Source organism: Ambystoma mexicanum, chromosome 4p (assembly GCF_040938575.1).
Source record: "Ambystoma mexicanum isolate Mex_15411 chromosome 4p, UKY_AmexF1_1, whole genome shotgun sequence".
NCBI classification, from domain to species: domain Eukaryota; kingdom Metazoa; phylum Chordata; class Amphibia; order Caudata; family Ambystomatidae; genus Ambystoma; species Ambystoma mexicanum.
In genome coordinates this window covers 1,262,904,028-1,262,922,723 of record NC_090927.1, presented here as the reverse complement: position 1 = coordinate 1,262,922,723, position 18,696 = coordinate 1,262,904,028, and the positions used below count along the sequence as shown (strand labels likewise).

The following is an 18,696-nucleotide window of genomic DNA, read 5'->3' as shown; positions in this document are numbered from 1 at the left end:
TTGTAACGACCACCGGCCTTGTACCTGTAACGTGTCCAGATGAGCTCCCCATCCGCTCAGCGATGCATCCGTCACCACCGTCTTCTGGAACTCCGGTTCCACCAGAGGCATTCCTTTCGTTAGATGAGTAGAAGCTCTCCACCAACAGAGTGCTTGTACCAGTTGTTCGTCGATGACCAGTCTGTCGGACCAGCGACCTTGGCTCTGCGCCCAACGGTCCGCTAGAAATTCCTGGCAAGGCCTCATAAACAGACGGCAGTTGTTTATCAACGGAATGCAGGATGACATGGTCCCTAGCAGGGACATGTATTTGCGCACCGACACCCTGGTACCGAATCTCCATTCCGACGCCTTGCTTTGTAGCTTCTGTATCCTTTCACTGGATGGTCTTACAAGGCTTGTGTGCGTATGAAACTCCGCTCCTAGAAAGACCAAGGTCCTCGAAGGCTCTACGGAGGACTTGCCGAAGTTTATCGCGAAGCCCAGTTCCTGTAAGAGGGACATCGTGGCCCCCAGACTGTTTCGTGCTTGTTCCATGGACGAACCTCTGACCAGCCAGTCGTCTAGATAGGGATAGACATGGTGACCGTCCTTCCTTAAATGGGCCGCTATAGGGGCCAAACACTTGGTGAACGTCATGGGGGAGGACTTGAGACCGAACTGGAGGACCATGAACTGAAAATGCTTTCGCCCGACGACGAACCTTAAATATCTCCTGTGTCGTGGACGGCCATTTGGTTTTCGACCAAATTGGTTCGACCATTTGTCTGGTCGACCAATTTTTTTCGACCAAATGTCTGGTAACCGTCGTGGACGTATTGGGATATGAAAATATGCGTCCTGAAGGTCTAGCGATGACAGATAATCCATGGGTTGCACTGACCTGATAACCTCCTGGAGCTTTAGCATTTTGAATTTTGAGCTCTTTAGCCATTTGTTGAGTACCCTCAGGTCGAGAATGGGCCTCCATTTTCCATTTGGCTTCTTGACAACGAAGAACCGGGAATAAACCCCTTGTCCTTCCTGTGCCACAGGAACCCGTTCTACCGCTCCTTTTTGCAGCATAAGCGCCACCTCTTGTCTTAGAACTCGAAGGTGGGGCTGGGCCGAAAACACTGGCGGAAGACTTGGAGGCTTGTTTTTGAATTGCAGTGCATGACCCATGCGAATCGTGTCCAGAACCCATCGATCTGTGGTGATGCATTTCCATTGGTCGATATGATGAGACTCGACCCCCCAGGACGTTCCGAAGGCCGTCATTGGTTGCTGGTTTGCTTGTCCTTCGTCGACGAGGGACCCGAGCCGCGTCTTCTGGAGGCTTGATAATCTCTGCCTCTACGTGCCGACTGGGATGCACGTCTGTAACCTTGTGAGGAGTATGAGGGCCTGTTAAATCCACGGTCCCTAGAGGCTCCAAAGCGGGAGTTTCCGGAGGCACCCCTGAAGGGGCGAAAAGAGCGAAAACTTCTACCTGTCTGGAGGGCGCCGAGAGACCTAGCGGTATCCGTGTCTTCTTTCATCCCCTTCAAGGCTTCATCTACCTTGTCTCCAAACAGATGTTCTCCTTCGCATGGCATGTCTAGGACTTTGTACTGGACTTCAGGTCTGAAAGTAGTACATTTGAGCCACGCTTGTCGACACAGTACTACGCCATGATTGATTTGTTTGAAACCAGCCTCTGCTAGGTCCACCGCAATATTAATTGCGTGGTTCGAGGCCTCCTCACCATCTCGTACTAGCAACATGGCTGCTTTTCGATGTTCTTCCGGCAAATGTTCTAGGATAGGGGCTATTTTATGCCACATCTCCCTATCGTATCGTGATACAATCGCCAAGGAGTTGGCTGCTCTTACCGTCGTGGCGCCGACTGAGAGCACCTTTTTCCCAAAGGCGTCCTGCCTCCTGGCCTCGCTTTCTGGTGGGGTTTAACATTTTTGCTGTACTCTGGCCTTCCTAGCCGCTGCCGCCGATACCACAGAGTCTGACAGAGGCTGTGATGTTAGACATTTTGGAGTGGACTCCGGAGCTTTAAACTTTTTCTCAGTACGCCCCTTAATAGCCGGTTCCGAGAACGGATGACGCATCGTCTTGAGGCCTTCTTGCCACACGTGGTCCAGGATTGGGATGGCAAATACCCATTTCCTCCTTTGACCCATGTGATCAAAAAGAAAACAGTCTTTCTTTTGCTCCTCAGGAATTAAGCCGAACTCGGAACACGCTTTTCCCATCATTGCATGGAAGGCTCCCACATCATCCGGAGGAGATGGTTGTGCCTGGCTCCTCGTAGACTCTACCTCTACATCTGAATTCCATGTTGGGTCTCTCGACGGCGACAGGGAAATGTCCGACCCTGAGTCACCTCGTATAGAATCGGACTCCGATAGCTCACCCTCCTCCTGCGCTCGAGGACGATCCTTCACCGCCTGGGAGGCCGACGGGCTTCTGGTCGTCGAACGATCTGCTTGAGCTTGCTCGTCGACGGAAGGTGCAGAAAATATCAACGATGAAGTGCCAGGCTGAGGGATCTGCGTATCCAGACGCTGCAGGAGCTTCTGAAGTGTATTAAGCACATCCAGAGACAAAACCGTCTGGGGGGTCAGCAACGTCGAGGATAGAGGGGCCACACCCCCACTCGCACTCATCGTCGACGTATTGGAAGGCCGTAAGCCCAAGTCCGACGGCTGCATAACCATGCCACATTCTCCGTCCACCGACAAGGCCGTGTCTGGCTGCAGTAGGACCTCAGGGGGGGCCGGGTCACAGACCTCTGGCTGCCAGGCCATAGATTGAGTCACCGTCGACGAAGGAATCCCCAACGCTGCTGCCTGAATAGTAATAGGCATCGTCAGCGACACCGGGGTCGACGAGCAAGTAGCCGGCACCGAGCCTTTAGACTTCGTAGCTGATTTCGTTGCCGACTTCCCTGCTGAAGAGTCTCGACTCACGGAAGACCTAGGACGGTCCCCTGAGGAGGATTTTGATGCCGCTTGCCTCTCCGTCTTAGAGGATGAGGAGGAGGAGGCCTTTTTGTGTGATGAGGAAGACTTCTCCGTAGGCTTGTCCGCAGGGCGTTTTTCGACAGGCCGTACCTTCTTCGAGGGAGGTTCCGACTTGCTCCTGGAGGCCGTGGAGCCAACTTCCGATGCCGGACAGGCACCCGCTCCGTCGTTAAGCCAGTCGACCAACCTTCTTTTTCGGTCTTTAAGGGTTTTTTGGGAGAAACCCTGGCATATCTCACATGTATCCGCCGTGTGGTGCGGGTGGAGACAGTAGATACAATCCATGTGGGCATCACCTTCATAGACAGAGTCCACATGTCGCACAAGGACGAAATAAAGCTTTTCCGGACATATTATTTCCAGAATGTAACGTCGCCGAAGCGAAATACAACCTAATTATGACTAGCAGTAACCACGAGGATCCCACTACTTTGAAAGACGGTTGAAATCTGAGGGAGCGCGGGGGCGGGTCCTGTATTTATATCATGGCGTCCTGACGGCGCGGGCACGCATGATACAAAACGACGTGGATAGGACGCATAGCGTCGAAAAAGTTTTCCTACGGGAAAGGGTCTATATAATGTACCGGGGATTCCCAGCCTGACGACGGGGAATATTCTAAGCATGTGAATCCATGAAAGATCCAATGCTGGAGAAAGAAACAAATATCTTTTTCAAACTGAATTTAGTTTTTCATGTAGTATTTTTCTACTTTTACCTAGAATGCACGGAAAGGAATTGTGAACAATAACATTGAATGACAATGTGATCAACATGTCTCAATAATTATTTCATTTTTCACTTACATCGGAAGTTCCTCATTAAAAGAAGTTTGCAAAGGCTCAATTACGAAAACTGGAAGAGCTGCATCCAAGTTATTTTCAGGTTTTATGTCACAGGTGTTGTGTTGTTTATAGGACATATGCAGATTCTCACCTAGGAAAAAGTTCAAATAACTGTATGAAAACAAATTGTAAAAATACAATTAAACAAATGAAACAATATAAAGTCTGAATTACATGTGTCCAATTCCTAAATCTAACTTCATTTATTTGCTTTAAATCTACCCCCACTATTTTATAGCACATTTGCACAGAGATACACAAAAATCACAACAGCACAGTTGGGAATTATATTATACATTTTGAGACGGCTCCAGAGTGGGGGTGGGGGGTGGTATTGACAACTCGAGAGGAGGCAAGATGTTTAGTATTTATGGTAGTGTGTCAGGCTGATCTAGCAGGGGAGCGGGGCCCCACTCAACCTCATCTTTATTGTTCAGATAGGTGCAGAATTCCGTCCACACATTCTTTGGACGAGATGGCATGGACAAGGATCTGATATACTCCTCCTCACAGGTTTGTACCCAGGTCAGGGCCTTCAACCACATTCCAAAGGTGGGGGGAGAGCGGCGTTTCCAACCTTGCAAGATACATCTTTTAGCAACAATAGCACACACATTTAAGAATTTAGACATTTGTTTTGCATTTTCTCCAGACCATATTCCAAACAACAGGGCCAGCGGGTGGAGGTCTACTGGAGACCCAATTATCTCTGTGAGCACTCTCGTTACTTCCAGCCAGAACGCTCTCAGCGCAGTACAGGACCAAAACATGTGCATATGATCTGCCTCTTCAGAGTTGCATTTCGGGCACTTGTGGGTAGGGGAGCGTGTGAAGTTCGCTACTCTGAGCGGTGTGTAATAAAGTCTATTGAGTAATTTATATTGTATGCAGCGGAATCTAGCACTTAGGGAGACTGTGCGCGTGGGCGCACACAAGTTGTACCACATGCCATCAGGGATTTCCATTCCCAGCTCTCTGGCCCAGGCTTACCGTGGTTTGAGGGACGTGTTCACTCGCTTTGTTAGCTGCATTTTATACAGGGAGGACACTATACCCCTACTACCTGTGGAGTTTGCTACGTATTGGAGTTCGGGCGAATCTGAGGGCTCGTCTGTGTACGACGGCCATATTGCCCGGACCGCGCCCTTAGCCTAAACTATTGTAGTAGCTCAAGCGCTGAGTCAGAGTGCCTGGGTCTCCATGTTTGGGGGGTGATGAATTTACCATCTGGGCATAGGTCTGCTAGTGCTCGGTATCCCAGGGCTTCCCAGTGTTGGATGAAATGATGATCGTGCGTGGGGGAGAGACCTGGGAATTGACTTAATGGTAGCCATTTACAGTATCGGCGGTGCCCTTGTGCTGGGTTCAAAATCATATTTCATGCTCTAATCGTAGTGGCCACGGGGTCTGCAGGCGCTTCGGTCTGGAACGTATGGTGTAACAACAGGGTCATAATGTTAGTCCCGTCCCCCGACAGTTCCTCCAATTTGACGTGTGGAGGTGGGTTCAGGTGTGCATACCAATGTGTGGCGTGATGGGCCTGTGCCGCAATCCAATATAGGGTTAGATCGGGGCTGAGAAACCCCCTTTATCATAGGGAGGGGTCATGTGTAACCACTTTTTGCGGACTGCCCTAGAATGCCAGAGGAACTGGGCACACGCAGCGTGGAGTCTCTTAAAATATTGCTTCCCGGGCCAGACTGGAACATTAGCAAAGATGTAAAGGAGCTTAGGGACCGCAATCATTTTGACTAGTGGCAGTCTGCCTGCCAGAGACAGAGGGAGGTTGTGCCATTTGAGCAGCTTAGATTCAATGTGCTGTGCCGTTGCCTCATAATTATCAGCCAGTAAGGAGGCTTTGGTCAGTGAAACTTGTACCCCCAAGTACCTAATGCCTCCCGGAGACCATCGTAGGGGAAATTCACATGTTGGCTGCTGGGTTGCCACAGTCAGGGGGAATATCTCGGATTTAGAATAATTGATGGTAAAGCCAGAGTACGTTCCTAATTTGGTTATGTCTCAGATAATCGGGTCAAGATGTGTGGAGGGGTCTCTGATATATAGGAGTACGTCATTGGCATACAATAAGATAATTTCCGGTGTGCCCTGTAGGCGAATACCCTTGCGAGTATGTCTGTCCCTGATGTGATCTGCCATGGGTTCGAAGGTGAGCGCAAAAAGGATGGGGGAAAACGGGCATCCCTGACGGGTGCCCCTGTGTGACACAAAGGGGGAGGAGACGATGGAGTTAACAAGCACCTTGGCCCTGGGGTTAGTGTATAACAATTTTATGTAGGAAAGCATGTTCGGACCTATTCCCATTTTTTCCAGTACGGCCCATAGGTATTTCCAGGAAACCATGTCAAATGCCTTCTGGGCGTCTAGTGTTACCGCCACTGCGTCCGCCTTTGGGCCAATTCTGGACATTATATTGAATAATCGGTGGATATTGAGAGCAGTGGATCGGCCTGGAACAAATCCACTTTGGGCTGCATGGATCAGATGGGGCATAAATGGGAGGAATCTATTCGCAATTATTTTTGCAAAAATGTTCATGTCCGTGTTGATAAGTGATAGGGGGCCTATAGGATGCACATTCATCTGGGGGTTTCCCAGGTTCGGGGAGAACGGAGATTAGGGCTTCCCTTAAAGAGGGGGGGAGTGGCCAATCGAAGGGATTCGGTCCAGACCCTGTGCAATATGGGGGCTAGGATAGCGACGTGTTCACGGTAGAACTCAGATGTGAGCCCATCGGGACCCAGAGCCTTATTTTTCGGAAGGTCAAAGATCACCTGGACTATCTCCTCCAGGGTGAACGGGATGCCAAGTTGTTCCCTGGTACTCTGGGAGATGAGGGTCAAAGGAATGCGTTCTAACATGTCGTCTAGATCTTGAGCGTTGTGTTCTGGTTGGGGGCCATAGAGCCTGGCATAGAAGCCAGTGAAGATGTCAATTATGGCCTGGTCGGACCAATGTCGTTTGCCTTGTTCGTCTAGAATGCTATCTATCCGGGGTCTGCCACCCTCCACACGTACCAGTTTGGCCAGGGTTCTGCCCGGTCTGTCACCCTTGCCGTACCGTCGGGCGGCCACGGGGCAAGCAAAATAACGCACCTCGCTCAAGGCGTGGGATTCAAACCTTTCTAGTTCTGTTCTAATTTTTGCGAGGGTGGCCGGGGTTGGGCCAGAAGCTTCTTGTTGTTCTAGGATTTTGAGCTTCATTTCGGAGCAGTGTAGGGCTTGCTTTATGGCTCTAAGAACCCCAGCCTCCCTCGAGATACACATCCCTCTGATAAACTTTAAATGCTTCCCAGCGGGTCCTCTCAGGAGTGTCTTGCGTGTTATTGTTTTCGAAAAAGGTGTTTATGTCCGATAATATCTCAGCTTTGAAGACGATGTCAGACAAGGCCTCCGACTTAAAGCACCAGGCTGATCGGGCGGCTGGAGTGTTACCCAGTTGGATCTGCAGCAGCACGGGGGAGTGATCAGAGAGCGTGCAGGGGAGAATCTTAACATCTGACACCCTACCCACTTGGCACCCCGACAATAAGAACAAGTCTATTCGTGAAGAGCTACTGTGCACTGAGGAATAGAAGGTGTAATCTCTGTCCTGGGGATGAAGCTTTCTCCACACATCATGTAAGTTCAGGGAATTCATATGTGTGAGGAGCCGTTTGGCTGCTCGGGACACGCTCCTATGGGTCAAGGTTGTCCTGTCTATGTCATTGTCAAGTATAAGATTCATATCCCCACCCCATATAATGGGAACTTCCACATATTTCATGATAATGGCGGTCACAGCATCTATAAATTCGGGGGAGTCGGTGTTAGGGGCATAAGAATTCACGAGTAGGCATTCATCGTTAGCCAGGGTGCAATGAAGGATCACATACCTACCCTCCGTGTCAATGTGGGATGCATGGAGTTTAAATTTCACCGATTTGTGAATGAGTGTTAGGACTCCTCTGGATTGAGTGGAGAATTGGGTATAAAATCTATTGGGACCCCAGGATAGTGCAAGATTGGATGCTAGGAGTTTCTGAGCATGTGTCTCCTGCAGCAGGAGTACCTTAATCCTGTGTCTTTGTGCATATGCTGTGATCCTACGGGACTTTGTAAAATTTGTCAGTCCCCGGATATTCCATGTTAACATTTTAATAGCCATGTTGACATTTTATGGGACATCCCAATTGTGAGAGCTTAAGAATCTGTGTCTTTTTACCAAAAGATGTGCAGCTGTGGCGTTGTTGCGCCTCACTTCGAACCTAGTCCTCACTTTCTTGCCGATTGTCTTATAACTTCCCACAACTTTCCCGCCCCCCACCCTCACCGCCCGGAAGGAACTAGCAGTGTGATAATACCCTCCCCCAATACAATCAACCGCGTGCCGTTCCCAATTTGGCAATGCTTGACTAACAGCCCCACGGGGGCTCAACCATAAACACTTTGCCTCAGAAGGCATTGCAGCTGCAGTGGGGGCTACCGCTGCCGAAGACGCACATTTGTTAACACATGTTATGATGGTACATCATAAATATTTTACACGGCTAATGAAACATAGGATTACAAGGAAGGCAAGTAAGTACTTAGGTCATGAGAACCAAGCCATTGTTGGAGTGGTCTGGTCCCCCAACTGATATGCTGACGTGGTGAGGTTTGAGACCAGTTGGAAGAGGCATAGCTGATAAAGTCCATAGTAAGGTCATGCAGCCTTGGGTGTCAGTTATCATTCATTGGTTCCTCCATTTGGTCAGCTAACGGGATTTGCGCCTCGATAAATTTAACTGCCTAGTCTGGAACAGTAAAGAAGTATGGCGATAGCTCTGGGTTGCCAAGTAGGTCCTTGAGGAGTTGTTCGACCGCTAGTTCCATGCGACCCTTTATAGCCGTTTCGGGAACCCCCACTATGTGTATATTGTTTCTCTGTGACCTCGATTCGAGGTCATCACACTTGGCTTTGACCTGTTTCATATCTCGGACGAGCTCTGCGACGGTGCCCTGTAAGGTGTGAACATTATCCTTGTTGGCTCCTATTCTTTGCTCTGCCTCCGTGATTTTTGCACCATGTTGGTCCAGTTTGGCTCTGAGGGAGGCTACGTTAGCGTTTATATCGTCCAGTTTTTCATGGAAGGCTGCAAAGTTTTTGGCCATAGACTCCATCATTACAGTTAAGTCAGGCAGAGGTGGATCCGGCAGGGCATCACCGTCTTCTTGCACCATGGAGGACGACGCCTGGTCTGACCTGGGCACTGTCTTGGTGAACTTGTCCATGGAGCCTACCTTGTTCGCTCTTCTTGCTCTGTTCGACAGTGCTGTCTCAGATGGGCAGATTGGTAGTGAACTCAGTACAGGAGTGCAGTAGTGGGGGCGGCAGCTGACCAGTAGTTTTGGTGTGTAAAGTGGGGTTAGCAGGATCACCATGACCGCCGCAGGTACAGTCGGTGGAGATAGCTGGGGAGAGGTTCGATGGGCTCCAGAGTAGCCAGAAATGTGTTTGGTGGTATTGAGGCTCACTTGGGTAAATTCAATGAATGTGGGGCCCTCCTGGGCGTAGTGTCGTTCTTGCTACCAGTTGTAGCCACCAATAGTGAAGGGTGCCCTCCCCCCTCGTAGTTTATAGTGCTGTTTCAGATCCCTGGTTGCATATGTCCCATAGGTGCATTAAAGGAATCGCACGCCGTGAGAAGCAGCCGCGCGATTGTTCAAGTGGTGCTCCCAGCCCGCGAGTGAGGAAGGGCTGGGGAGACTCATGCGGCAGCGGTCCTCTACGCCTTCGATGGCGTTAGGGTCGGTGAGCAGCCACCGCTGCAGTGAGCAGGCCCAGAGAACGGCAAACCGCTGCCACGCCCAGAGGGGGAACAGCAGTTAATGTCTAGGTGGAGGGGGGAGACTGGAGCGAGCCGCAGCCGCCTCAGCGATGAAGCCGGGCCCACGGGAGCTCCGGCGAGGCAGTGGATGGTTGGCAGCGCGCAACCCTCCCCCCAGGCACTCCCCTCCTCTGCCCGTGATGGGCGGGCCTCACGGCGGCAGACCAGAAGAAGCACCCGCCGCTGTCCCAGGGTGGGAGCGCGGTCTCCGGGCCGGCGGCGGCGCACACAGATGGCACAGCGCCCCGCTCTCCGAGGTCCAGGAGGTGGGCCCAACGGCTGCACAGGGCCGGCCGGCGCAGTCGGTCGTATCTCGGCAGCAGCTAAGTCCCAGGCTGCGGGGCACATACTGTGATTTTTCACAGTATGTGCCCCGCAGCTAGGGGAGTTATCCGGTGCGGTTATCTGGGTTGGAGATGTACAGATTCCGCCGTTGTCCGCCGATGTAGATCTGTGGGTCTCGGAGCTCCATAGCTAGGCGGCCATCTTGTCGGCTGCTTAACAGCACCCTAACCCCCACTATTTTATTGCTAAAATGTCATAACTTCAATATTTTATTTGAACACTAATCCCCCACCCCCTAGTAAATTTGCAGTTTGTTAAGAATGGGTCACAATGGGGACGCACTTCAAATATTTATGGAAGGTGCACCACTGAAACCATAACGAGCAAAATAATAATCTTGTTTACCTAGAAGCAATGCAAAAATGTGTGGTTCTGAGCTGTGATTAAAACATGTCAATAAAACATTGGTGCCTGCAGCTGCCACCTAAAGCAACGCATCAATTAGATGAACTAGAGAAAGATCCTTGGGTTGTACTGCAGCTAAACTGTATAATTGTGTATGGTATTTATATGAATGTACAGTGTTTACCTAAAGGCAGGGATGACATTCCACCAAAATGCCAGGGGTAGCGGAACTGACCTCACATGAACCTTGACCTATGATGACATCACAGTAAGTGATGTCATTTGACCCCACCCCAAAGTGACATCATGGGAAGCAATGGGACACAACCTCTTACCCCTTGACAAAACAGGAAATGGCATCACATAGCATTATTCCTAAGTACACTGCGAGAAGAACAAGTTACTTACCAACTGTAACGTTCTTTCGAGTGGATGTTACTCCCAGGTATTCCTCATCTTATGATATTCGTATCCCAGCTTCAGCTGCTTCGGAAAACATTTTCACCAGGGGGCGCTGTTCGAAACTGCAGAGTCGAAGTCCCTCGAGGGCCGCCGTCGGGCTATCTAGTTATCTAACTAACTATCTGCTGTATAAAGGTCTCGAGCAGCGCCCGTTACCTCAGTTCTGTTTTTACGGTGTTCATGGTCGCATCAGCTGATCAGGCTTTAAGTCTTCAGGCTCTTAAGGAAGTCAGAGTGCAACTGGCGTAAACTGTACGGAGGGGTAGGATGTGAGGGTCAATGCTATATTTTAGCCCCTCAGAAACCATGCATGAAGGCTGAGAGTCGTGACCTCTGGATGGAGAACCCGACCTTCCTCTTGCGAGAGAAGATCCTCTCTTTGGGCAGATGGACATGTCCAGAAGGTCCAGGTACCACGTCCTCCTGGCCCCATCCGGGGCAATTAGGATCATGGTTTTCCTGAACTTTCTCAACTTCCTGATTATGTGAGGAATCACGGGGACTGGAGGAAACACGTAAAGAAATGGAAATACCCAGTCCACTATGAACGTGTCCCCCAGAGCTCCTCTTGGGGGAAATTCCCTTGAGCAATAGTTCACACTTCCGGTTGGCCCCAGTCGCGAATAGATTCACTTGAGGGGTTCCCCAAAGGGCAAAGATCTCTTGAAGGACTTCCTGAGCTAGCTCCCATTCGTGGGATACTGTGCTCTGCCTGCTCAGAGCATCTGCCGCCGTGTTTTGCTCTCCGGCAAGGTGAACTGCTGACAGAGAAATTCCCTCTTGCATTGCCCAGAACCAGAGCTGCATTGCCGCTCTGCACAGTGAAAGTGATCCTACGCCTCCTCCTTTGTTGAGGTAGTACAAGGCCACTGTGTTGTTTGTCATTATCAGGACATTCTTTCCCTGTACAGAGGGCAGAAAAGCCTTCAGCGCTAGTCTGATTGCTCTCAGCTCCAAAAGGTTGATGTGTAGTTTGGACTCCGATGGAGACCAACGACCGCTGATTGTCAGATCGTTGGTGTGGGCTCCCCACCCCGTGAGTGAGGCGTCCGTCACTACCGTTATCTCTGGCCATGGTTGCCAAAAAGGTTCCCCCTTGAGGATATTCTCCTTGCAAGCCCACCAGAGGAGATCTTGAGCCACTTTGGTTGGGACTTGTAGAAGATCTGACATCTCCCCTGAAAACGGGGACCATTGAGCCCTGAGGGCCCACTGAAGGGATCTCATCCTCAACCTGGCCTCTGGCACCAGATAAATAAACGATGCCATGAGGCCTAGCAAACTTAGAAAGTCGAATGCCGGTAGATGTTGGGCATTTTGAAACTTCATTACCATCTGCAGAATGTGGTGAGGTCTCTCCTCAGAAGGCGAGGCTTTCCCTGAGGAAGTGTACAGGATCGCTCCGATGAATTGGAGTTTTTGGCTGTTAGGGAGAATTCTCTGTTTAGGCTGAATTTCCTAACCTAGTGAGTCCCCCAGCAGCTTTGCTGGATTTTTGGGGTTTATTTTTTTCTCCTGCCAAGAGTGAGACTCTTTTACCCTCACTCTTGGGCATGATTTGAGTGTGTTTCTTTGACTCTAGATGTGTTTAATGGGTTATGGGGTCTTTTACTCCATAGGGCTTCATGTGTTTTTGTAATGTGTGTTACACAGCACCCTCAGTGCAGTAACACAGGGGTGTCATAAGTGACTCCCCAGTATAGACTCCATACCCTGGGACTGACTACTGTCTCCCAGGGTCTGTAAAGTCACCACTGACTTTACTAGTCTTAAATTCTGAACAGAACCAGTACAAACCATCATATTGTGGACGTACTGGCTGGGGCAATTCGATTGCCCCGGGGTCTGTTAGTCGAGGTGGCACGTCTCCGTCCCCCCTGATCGAGTTTTGGCTGGTGGCAGTGGATACTACTTTTTATATTCAACCGCAAATATTTCTCTATGGGATTTTCCCATTGTTCGAGGCTACTATCTTTATTTATTTAATTACGATAGCCTCGAACATACTGCCGGTTTATTTAATTAATATTAATTCTCTGGTTGGTATTTTTTGCCAAAACTCGGTTTTATAATGGCGTTTGTGTTCTCTTCTGTGACTCCAACCCAAGTCGAGCCCTTTGTTCCACTTTTTGGCGGGCTTCTCGTGGCAACCGGGATACCACGTTTTACCACGACCGCGAATTAAAGGGTAATACCTTTAACCGGAAAACTCTGCGGCTGGTTTCTTCTCTGGCAGTGGACCGTCTCACCACTTTTCCCAACGACAGAGGAGATCTCCCGCCGGAGAGTCTTCTTCCTTTGACTGGTGGGGATAACCAGTTTCACCGTCTGTTCGCCTTCCCGACGTATCTCGTGGCCGCCTTGCCTGTGCCAAGCACCCCGGCAACCGGGATGACAATGCATTACTTACCGTAAAAGCATTTCTGATGGTTGTATCTGCTTAGATTCACATGCTGTGCATAGGTCCGACATCCAGTGGTCACTGCGGAGTATTGCATTTTGTTTTTCGTAGTCGAAAAGGGACGTCAACAAGGCGTGTCTGAAATACTATCCCTATAGTGACGTGCGTTGTACCCACAATCCCTCACGCGTCGAGGTCCCTCTGTTTGTATTTTTCTGCCCTGAGGGAGCCTTCTAGACGTGAGTGAGTACAGAAAAGAGAGATATAAAAGGAAGTCTATGTTCCTTCCATCCGAGCGGGGAGGAAGGGTGGGCGCATGTGAATCTAAGCAGATACAACCATCAGAAATGCTTTTACGGTAAGTAATGCATTGTCTTCTGATGTTTGTTAATCTGCTTAGAATCACATGCTGTGCATAGACTAGCGAGCAGTACCCGGAGTTGGCAGTGGGTTATGAGAAGGAACAGTAGAGAAAAGATGTCTTAATACTGCCTGTCCCACCTGGGAGTCAGATCTCGAGTGTGCATCTAGACAGTAGTGTTTTGTAAAGGTGTGCACAGAACTCCAGGTAGCCGCTTTGCAGATGGACTCAAGGGGAACATTTGCAATGAATGCTATGGACGCCCCCGTACCTCGAGTAGAGTGTGCTCTTGGCTTAAAGGGCAGTTCTCTCTTAGCAAGAGTATAGCAGAGAGTGATGCATTGAACAATCCATCTAGAAATAGTGGACTTTGAAACTGCATCCCCTTCTCTTCCTGCTGCCACCGAGACGAAGAACTGATTAGTCTTCCTCAGTGGTCTGGTTCTTTCCATGTAGAACATGACCGCTCTGTGCACATCTAGTGTGTGCAGAGTTTTTTCTCCCAGGTTGGAAGGATTTTGAAAGAACGTTGGCAGTTCTATAGACTGGTTTACGTGGAATTTCGAAATGAATTTCGGAGCAAAACTTGGGTGCGTGCGTAGAACCACCTTATCTCTGTGAACTGTAACGAAGGGGTCTAGAACAGAAAGAGCCTGTAGTTCACCTACTCTCCTGATGGAGGTGATAGCTATTAAAAAAGCAGTCTTAAGAGTGAGGTCTTTAAGAGATGCTTTGTGCGTGGGTTCGAATGGTGAGCCCATGAGTCTGGTAAGTACCACGTTAAGGTCCCATCCGGGAGCTGGGTCAGCTATCGGGGGGTGTATTCTCTTTACTCCCTCCATGAAGGCCTTTATAACAGGGATCTTCCACCACGACACCTTGAGTTGGGAAGTGGTGTATGCAGAAAGTGCTGCTAGGTGGACTTTAATGGAAATGAACACTAGACCTGAATCCAATAAGTGGGTCAGGTATAGAACAATATGTGTGGGAGAGCAGTCAATCGGGTTGTTGCTTTTTTCTCTGCACCAGATGACAAATCTCTTCCACTTGCTAGAATAGCAGTGGCGAGTGTTAGGTTTTCTGGCTTCCCTGAGGATGTCCATGCATCTCTGCGGGAGCTGTAGATGTCCGAATTCTATGATCTCAGGAGCCAAGCTACTAAGTTCATGTTCTGGGGGCATGGATGCAGAGTCCTGCCCTTGTCTTGTGACAGCATGTTGTACGGGCAGGGGAGTTTCCCTGGGGGAGATAGAGACATCTCCATCAAGTGAGCGAACCATGGCTGTCGGGCCCACATTGGGGCCACCAGTATCATGGTCACTTGTTCCTGGTGCATCTTGTGCACCACTTTGTTGAGAAGGGGAGTCGGGGGAAAAGCGTAAACAAATTTCCCTGACCATTGCATCGACAGACCGTTCCCCTTGGATTGGTTCTGGGGGTACCTGGAGGCGTAACTTAGGCATTGTGAGTTCTCCAGGGTTGTGAATAGGTCTATTTCTGGGAATCCCCATTGTGTGAAGACGTCGAAGACGATGTCTTCGTGCAGTCGCCATTCGTACTCTTCGGGCAGGGGGAAATCTCTGCTGAGTTTGTCTGCCAGCAGATTGAGTTCCCCTGGTACATGTTGTGACAGTAGGAACATGTTTTGTTTGAGAGCCCACTTCCATATTTTTTGGGCCAGTTTGGACAGTCCTGGAGAGTGGGTGCCCCCCTGCTTGTTGATGTAGTACATGGCTGTGGTGCTGTCTGTAAGGACCAACACAGTCTTGCCTTGTAGGTGTTCCTGGAAGGCTTTTAGCGCCTTGAACACAGCTAGTAGCTCCAGTAAATTTATGTGTTTGGATGCTACGTTCGGAGTCCACACTCCGTGAGCAGTCTGATGGGATAGGTGAGCCCCCCATCCTGTGAGGGATGCGTCTGTGGTTAGAGTGGCTTCAGCTGCGGGTGTGGCAAAGGGTTTCCCTCTTTCCAGGTTTTCCTTTGTCCACCACCGTAGCGAGAGAACCAAGGCCTGCGAGACCACCACTAGATCGTCCCATAGTCCGCTGGCCTGACACCACTGGCTGTTGAGCCACTCTTGCATAGGGCGCATGCGCAGGCGCGCGTGAGGTACCAAATAAATACACGACGCCATCATGCCTAGCAAGCGCATTGCTTTGCGTACCGTCACCTCTCGACCGGTCACATATTGAGGGATCTGAAACAGCATGTTTTGGACCCTCTCGTTGGAGGGGAAGACGAGGCCGTCCTTTGTTTGAATTAGAGCCCCTAGGAATTGTTTGATTTGGCTGGGGTCTAGGCTGGACTTCTTTTCGTTGATGGAGAAGCCCAACTGGAACAAAAGGTCTACAGTCTTTTGGGTATTGGAGAAGCATGTTTCGTAAGAATCCCCTGTTATGAGCAAGTCGTCGAGGTAAGAGTAAACTGGGATGGACAACCTGCGCAGGTGAGCCGCTGCCACTGCCCGTACCTTCGTGAATACCCTTCGTGCTGATGCTATGCCGAAGGGTAGCACTCTGAACTGGTAGTGTTTGCCCTATCATGAACCTGAGGTATCTTCTGTGCGCTGGCAACATTAAAATATGAAAGTATGCATCTTTCATGTCCAATGTTGTCATGTAATCTCCCTGTGATAGCAGTGGGATCACTTCCTGTAAGGTCACCATACGAAACTTCTGGGGTTTGATAAACTTGTTCGCTGGGTGCAGATCTAATACAGGGCGCATGGTTAGATCCTTTTTGGGTACAAGGAAGTACACTGAATAAATACCTTCCGTTACCTGAGATAGAGGCACGACCTCTATGGCTCCTTTTTCCAGCAGTTGTTGTACTTCTTGGAGAAGGATGGCAAGGTGTTCCGGTGTCATGCGTCGTCCCCTCGGGGGTCTGTATGTTGGGGAACTGTTGAATTCGATGCAGTATCCGTGGGCTACGGTGGAAAGTACCCAGCAGTCTGACGTTATTCCCTCCCATTCTGGAAGAAAGGATGTTATCCGGCCCCCGACCGGTGTTGCATGGGAGGGGACGCGAATCTTCGCGTCACTTGGTGTTGTTGGGGGCTTGGGAGCCTCTGGGGGTGGACCCCCGACCTCTCCCTTTGCCCCGGCGCTGGCCTCTTTGGCTTTACTGCCCACTATTGGTCTGGTAATTGGTGGCAAGGTACTGTTGCTGCTGATTCTGCTGTTGGCGTTGGCCACGAAAAAAAGCGTTTGTTGCCATAGCCGCGTCTGGTAGAGGGCTTAGAGATCTGGTCAAGAGTTTTGATAGTATCAAACTCTTTTTTAGCCATCTCCAGAGCCTCATCCACCGCTTTCCCGAAGAGGTTTGAGTCTTCAAAAGGTTTATTTATTAAACCGCCTGTGTCTCCGGTTTGAACCCTGAGTTGCGCAGCCATACATGGCGTTTTAGGAGTATTCCCTGAACCAGGGAACGTCCCGCTGTCCCTGCAGCATCCAGAGAGTTCTTTACAATACTCTGGTTGACCTGGGTTCCTTCGCCAATAGTTGATAGCAGGCGTGTACGTAGTGGTTCCGGCGCTTCTTCGGCGTCTTTGCGCAGTTTGGCCCGCTGCGCGTCTGCGTAGCTAGCTAGCAAAGAATTGTTGTTCGCAATTCTTGCCGAAAAGGCAGCCGAGGATGTGACTCTCTTTGCAAGGACATATAACCTCTTGCCCTCCTTGTCAGGTGGTGCCTCGCTGGTGGACAGCGGCACCCCTGGCCTCTTCTTTGTATTAGTTACTACAAGGGAATCCGGGATGGAATGTCCCCTGATGTACAGCGGGTCTGAGGGTGAAGGAGTGAAAAGTTTTTCAATTCTTGGATTAACTCCTCTGATTAGTGCGGGTGTGGATAGCGAAGGGATGATTCTTCTCTTGACTGAAGCGAGGAGGTGAATGGTCTGGCTGACTGGGGGTTTCTCCTTAATTACTCTTTCCACAAAGTCTATTTCAGGAGAGATCTCCCCAGTGTCCAGTTCGAAATGTGCTGCTGCTCTGCGCAACAGGGCATTGAATGTGGGCTGATCGTCAATGTCAATGGGAGACGTGTTTCTAACAGGTGAATTGTCAGGAGGATTTAGGTTCAGGACATCAGTGTCCGAATATACTGATGGGGATTGCCAGGGATGAGAAGGTCCTTCTTCTGGATTTTCTCCGAAGCCTTCTCCTACCATGTCTGGGCTGTCTTCCAGACCTTCCTCCTGGTTCTGTCCCTCTTCATCGTCCACAAATTCATCCTCCTCCTCCAAGTATTGTTCCTCACCAGTGAGGTCATACACATTATGGAAGTCTGAGGCTGTGTCCTGCTGGGGATTGACTAGTCTCGGATATTTGGCCCTGGGGTCCTCCTGAGGCCCTTCTCTTGTTCTCTTGGGAGTGGGAGGGTTCTGGGTCTTCATAAACCTCTCCATTCTCTCCATGCAGAGATGGAGCCTTTCCATGGTTTCATGGGGTACCCCTGAGCGGTCTAGCGGGGGAAAATTAGTGTCATCTAGCTGAAAACGGCTCGACCTCTCCCATAACGTCGAGGAAAGTGTCCCGTCGCCTTCCGAAAAGCCTTCCGGTGTGCTGGGGGTCCCCCCGACTGAAGGGGGTAGTCCCTGTCTTTCTTCGGGCTTTTTCGGCGTGTCTTTCGACCTCTGCGTAGCGCTCGACGTGTCTCTCGGCGTATGCTTCTGGGCGTCGGCTACAACGATCCTCGCCAAGCTCTCTGCGACTCGTTTGTCAGCGGAGGGCTGTGGTTTCGACGTTACGGGTGTCGATCGTTCTACGGCGGCGTGCGATCTCTGCTGGTGCGCGCCGGCCGATGGTTTGGGGGCGGCGCCCTTATTTGCCGAAAGCCCAGTCGCTGGTCGCGGTTGCGAGAGGGGCTTCGAACCTGAACGGTCCGAGGAGGCCGCCGGTGGAACCTGCGTCTCCTTGGGCGCTGATGCTTTCTTCGTCTTCGACGAAGAAGAGCCATGGGTTGTGTGCTTATGTGTGGTATCGTGTGCGTCAGTGTCGCCGGGGTGTTCATCCCCATAAGCAGGGCGTGAGCCGAGCCCGTCGGGGCCGGGGAGAGACGACGAAGAGCGCG

The 18,696-nt window shown here is 50.5% G+C and overlaps 1 protein-coding gene across 3 annotated transcripts in view; it reads right to left on the bottom strand.

Moving 5' to 3' along the window:
* WDR27 (WD repeat domain 27) overlaps nt 1-18,696 on the bottom strand; it is a 2,413,256-nt gene that overhangs the window by 1,761,082 nt on the left and 633,478 nt on the right. For all 3 annotated transcript variants that reach the window (XM_069606956.1, XM_069606954.1, XM_069606955.1), the window contains exon 9: nt 3,806-3,935. In XM_069606956.1, coding sequence (XP_069463057.1) covers nt 3,806-3,935 — 130 coding nt within the window. The remainder of the gene's footprint in view (nt 1-3,805; nt 3,936-18,696) is intronic.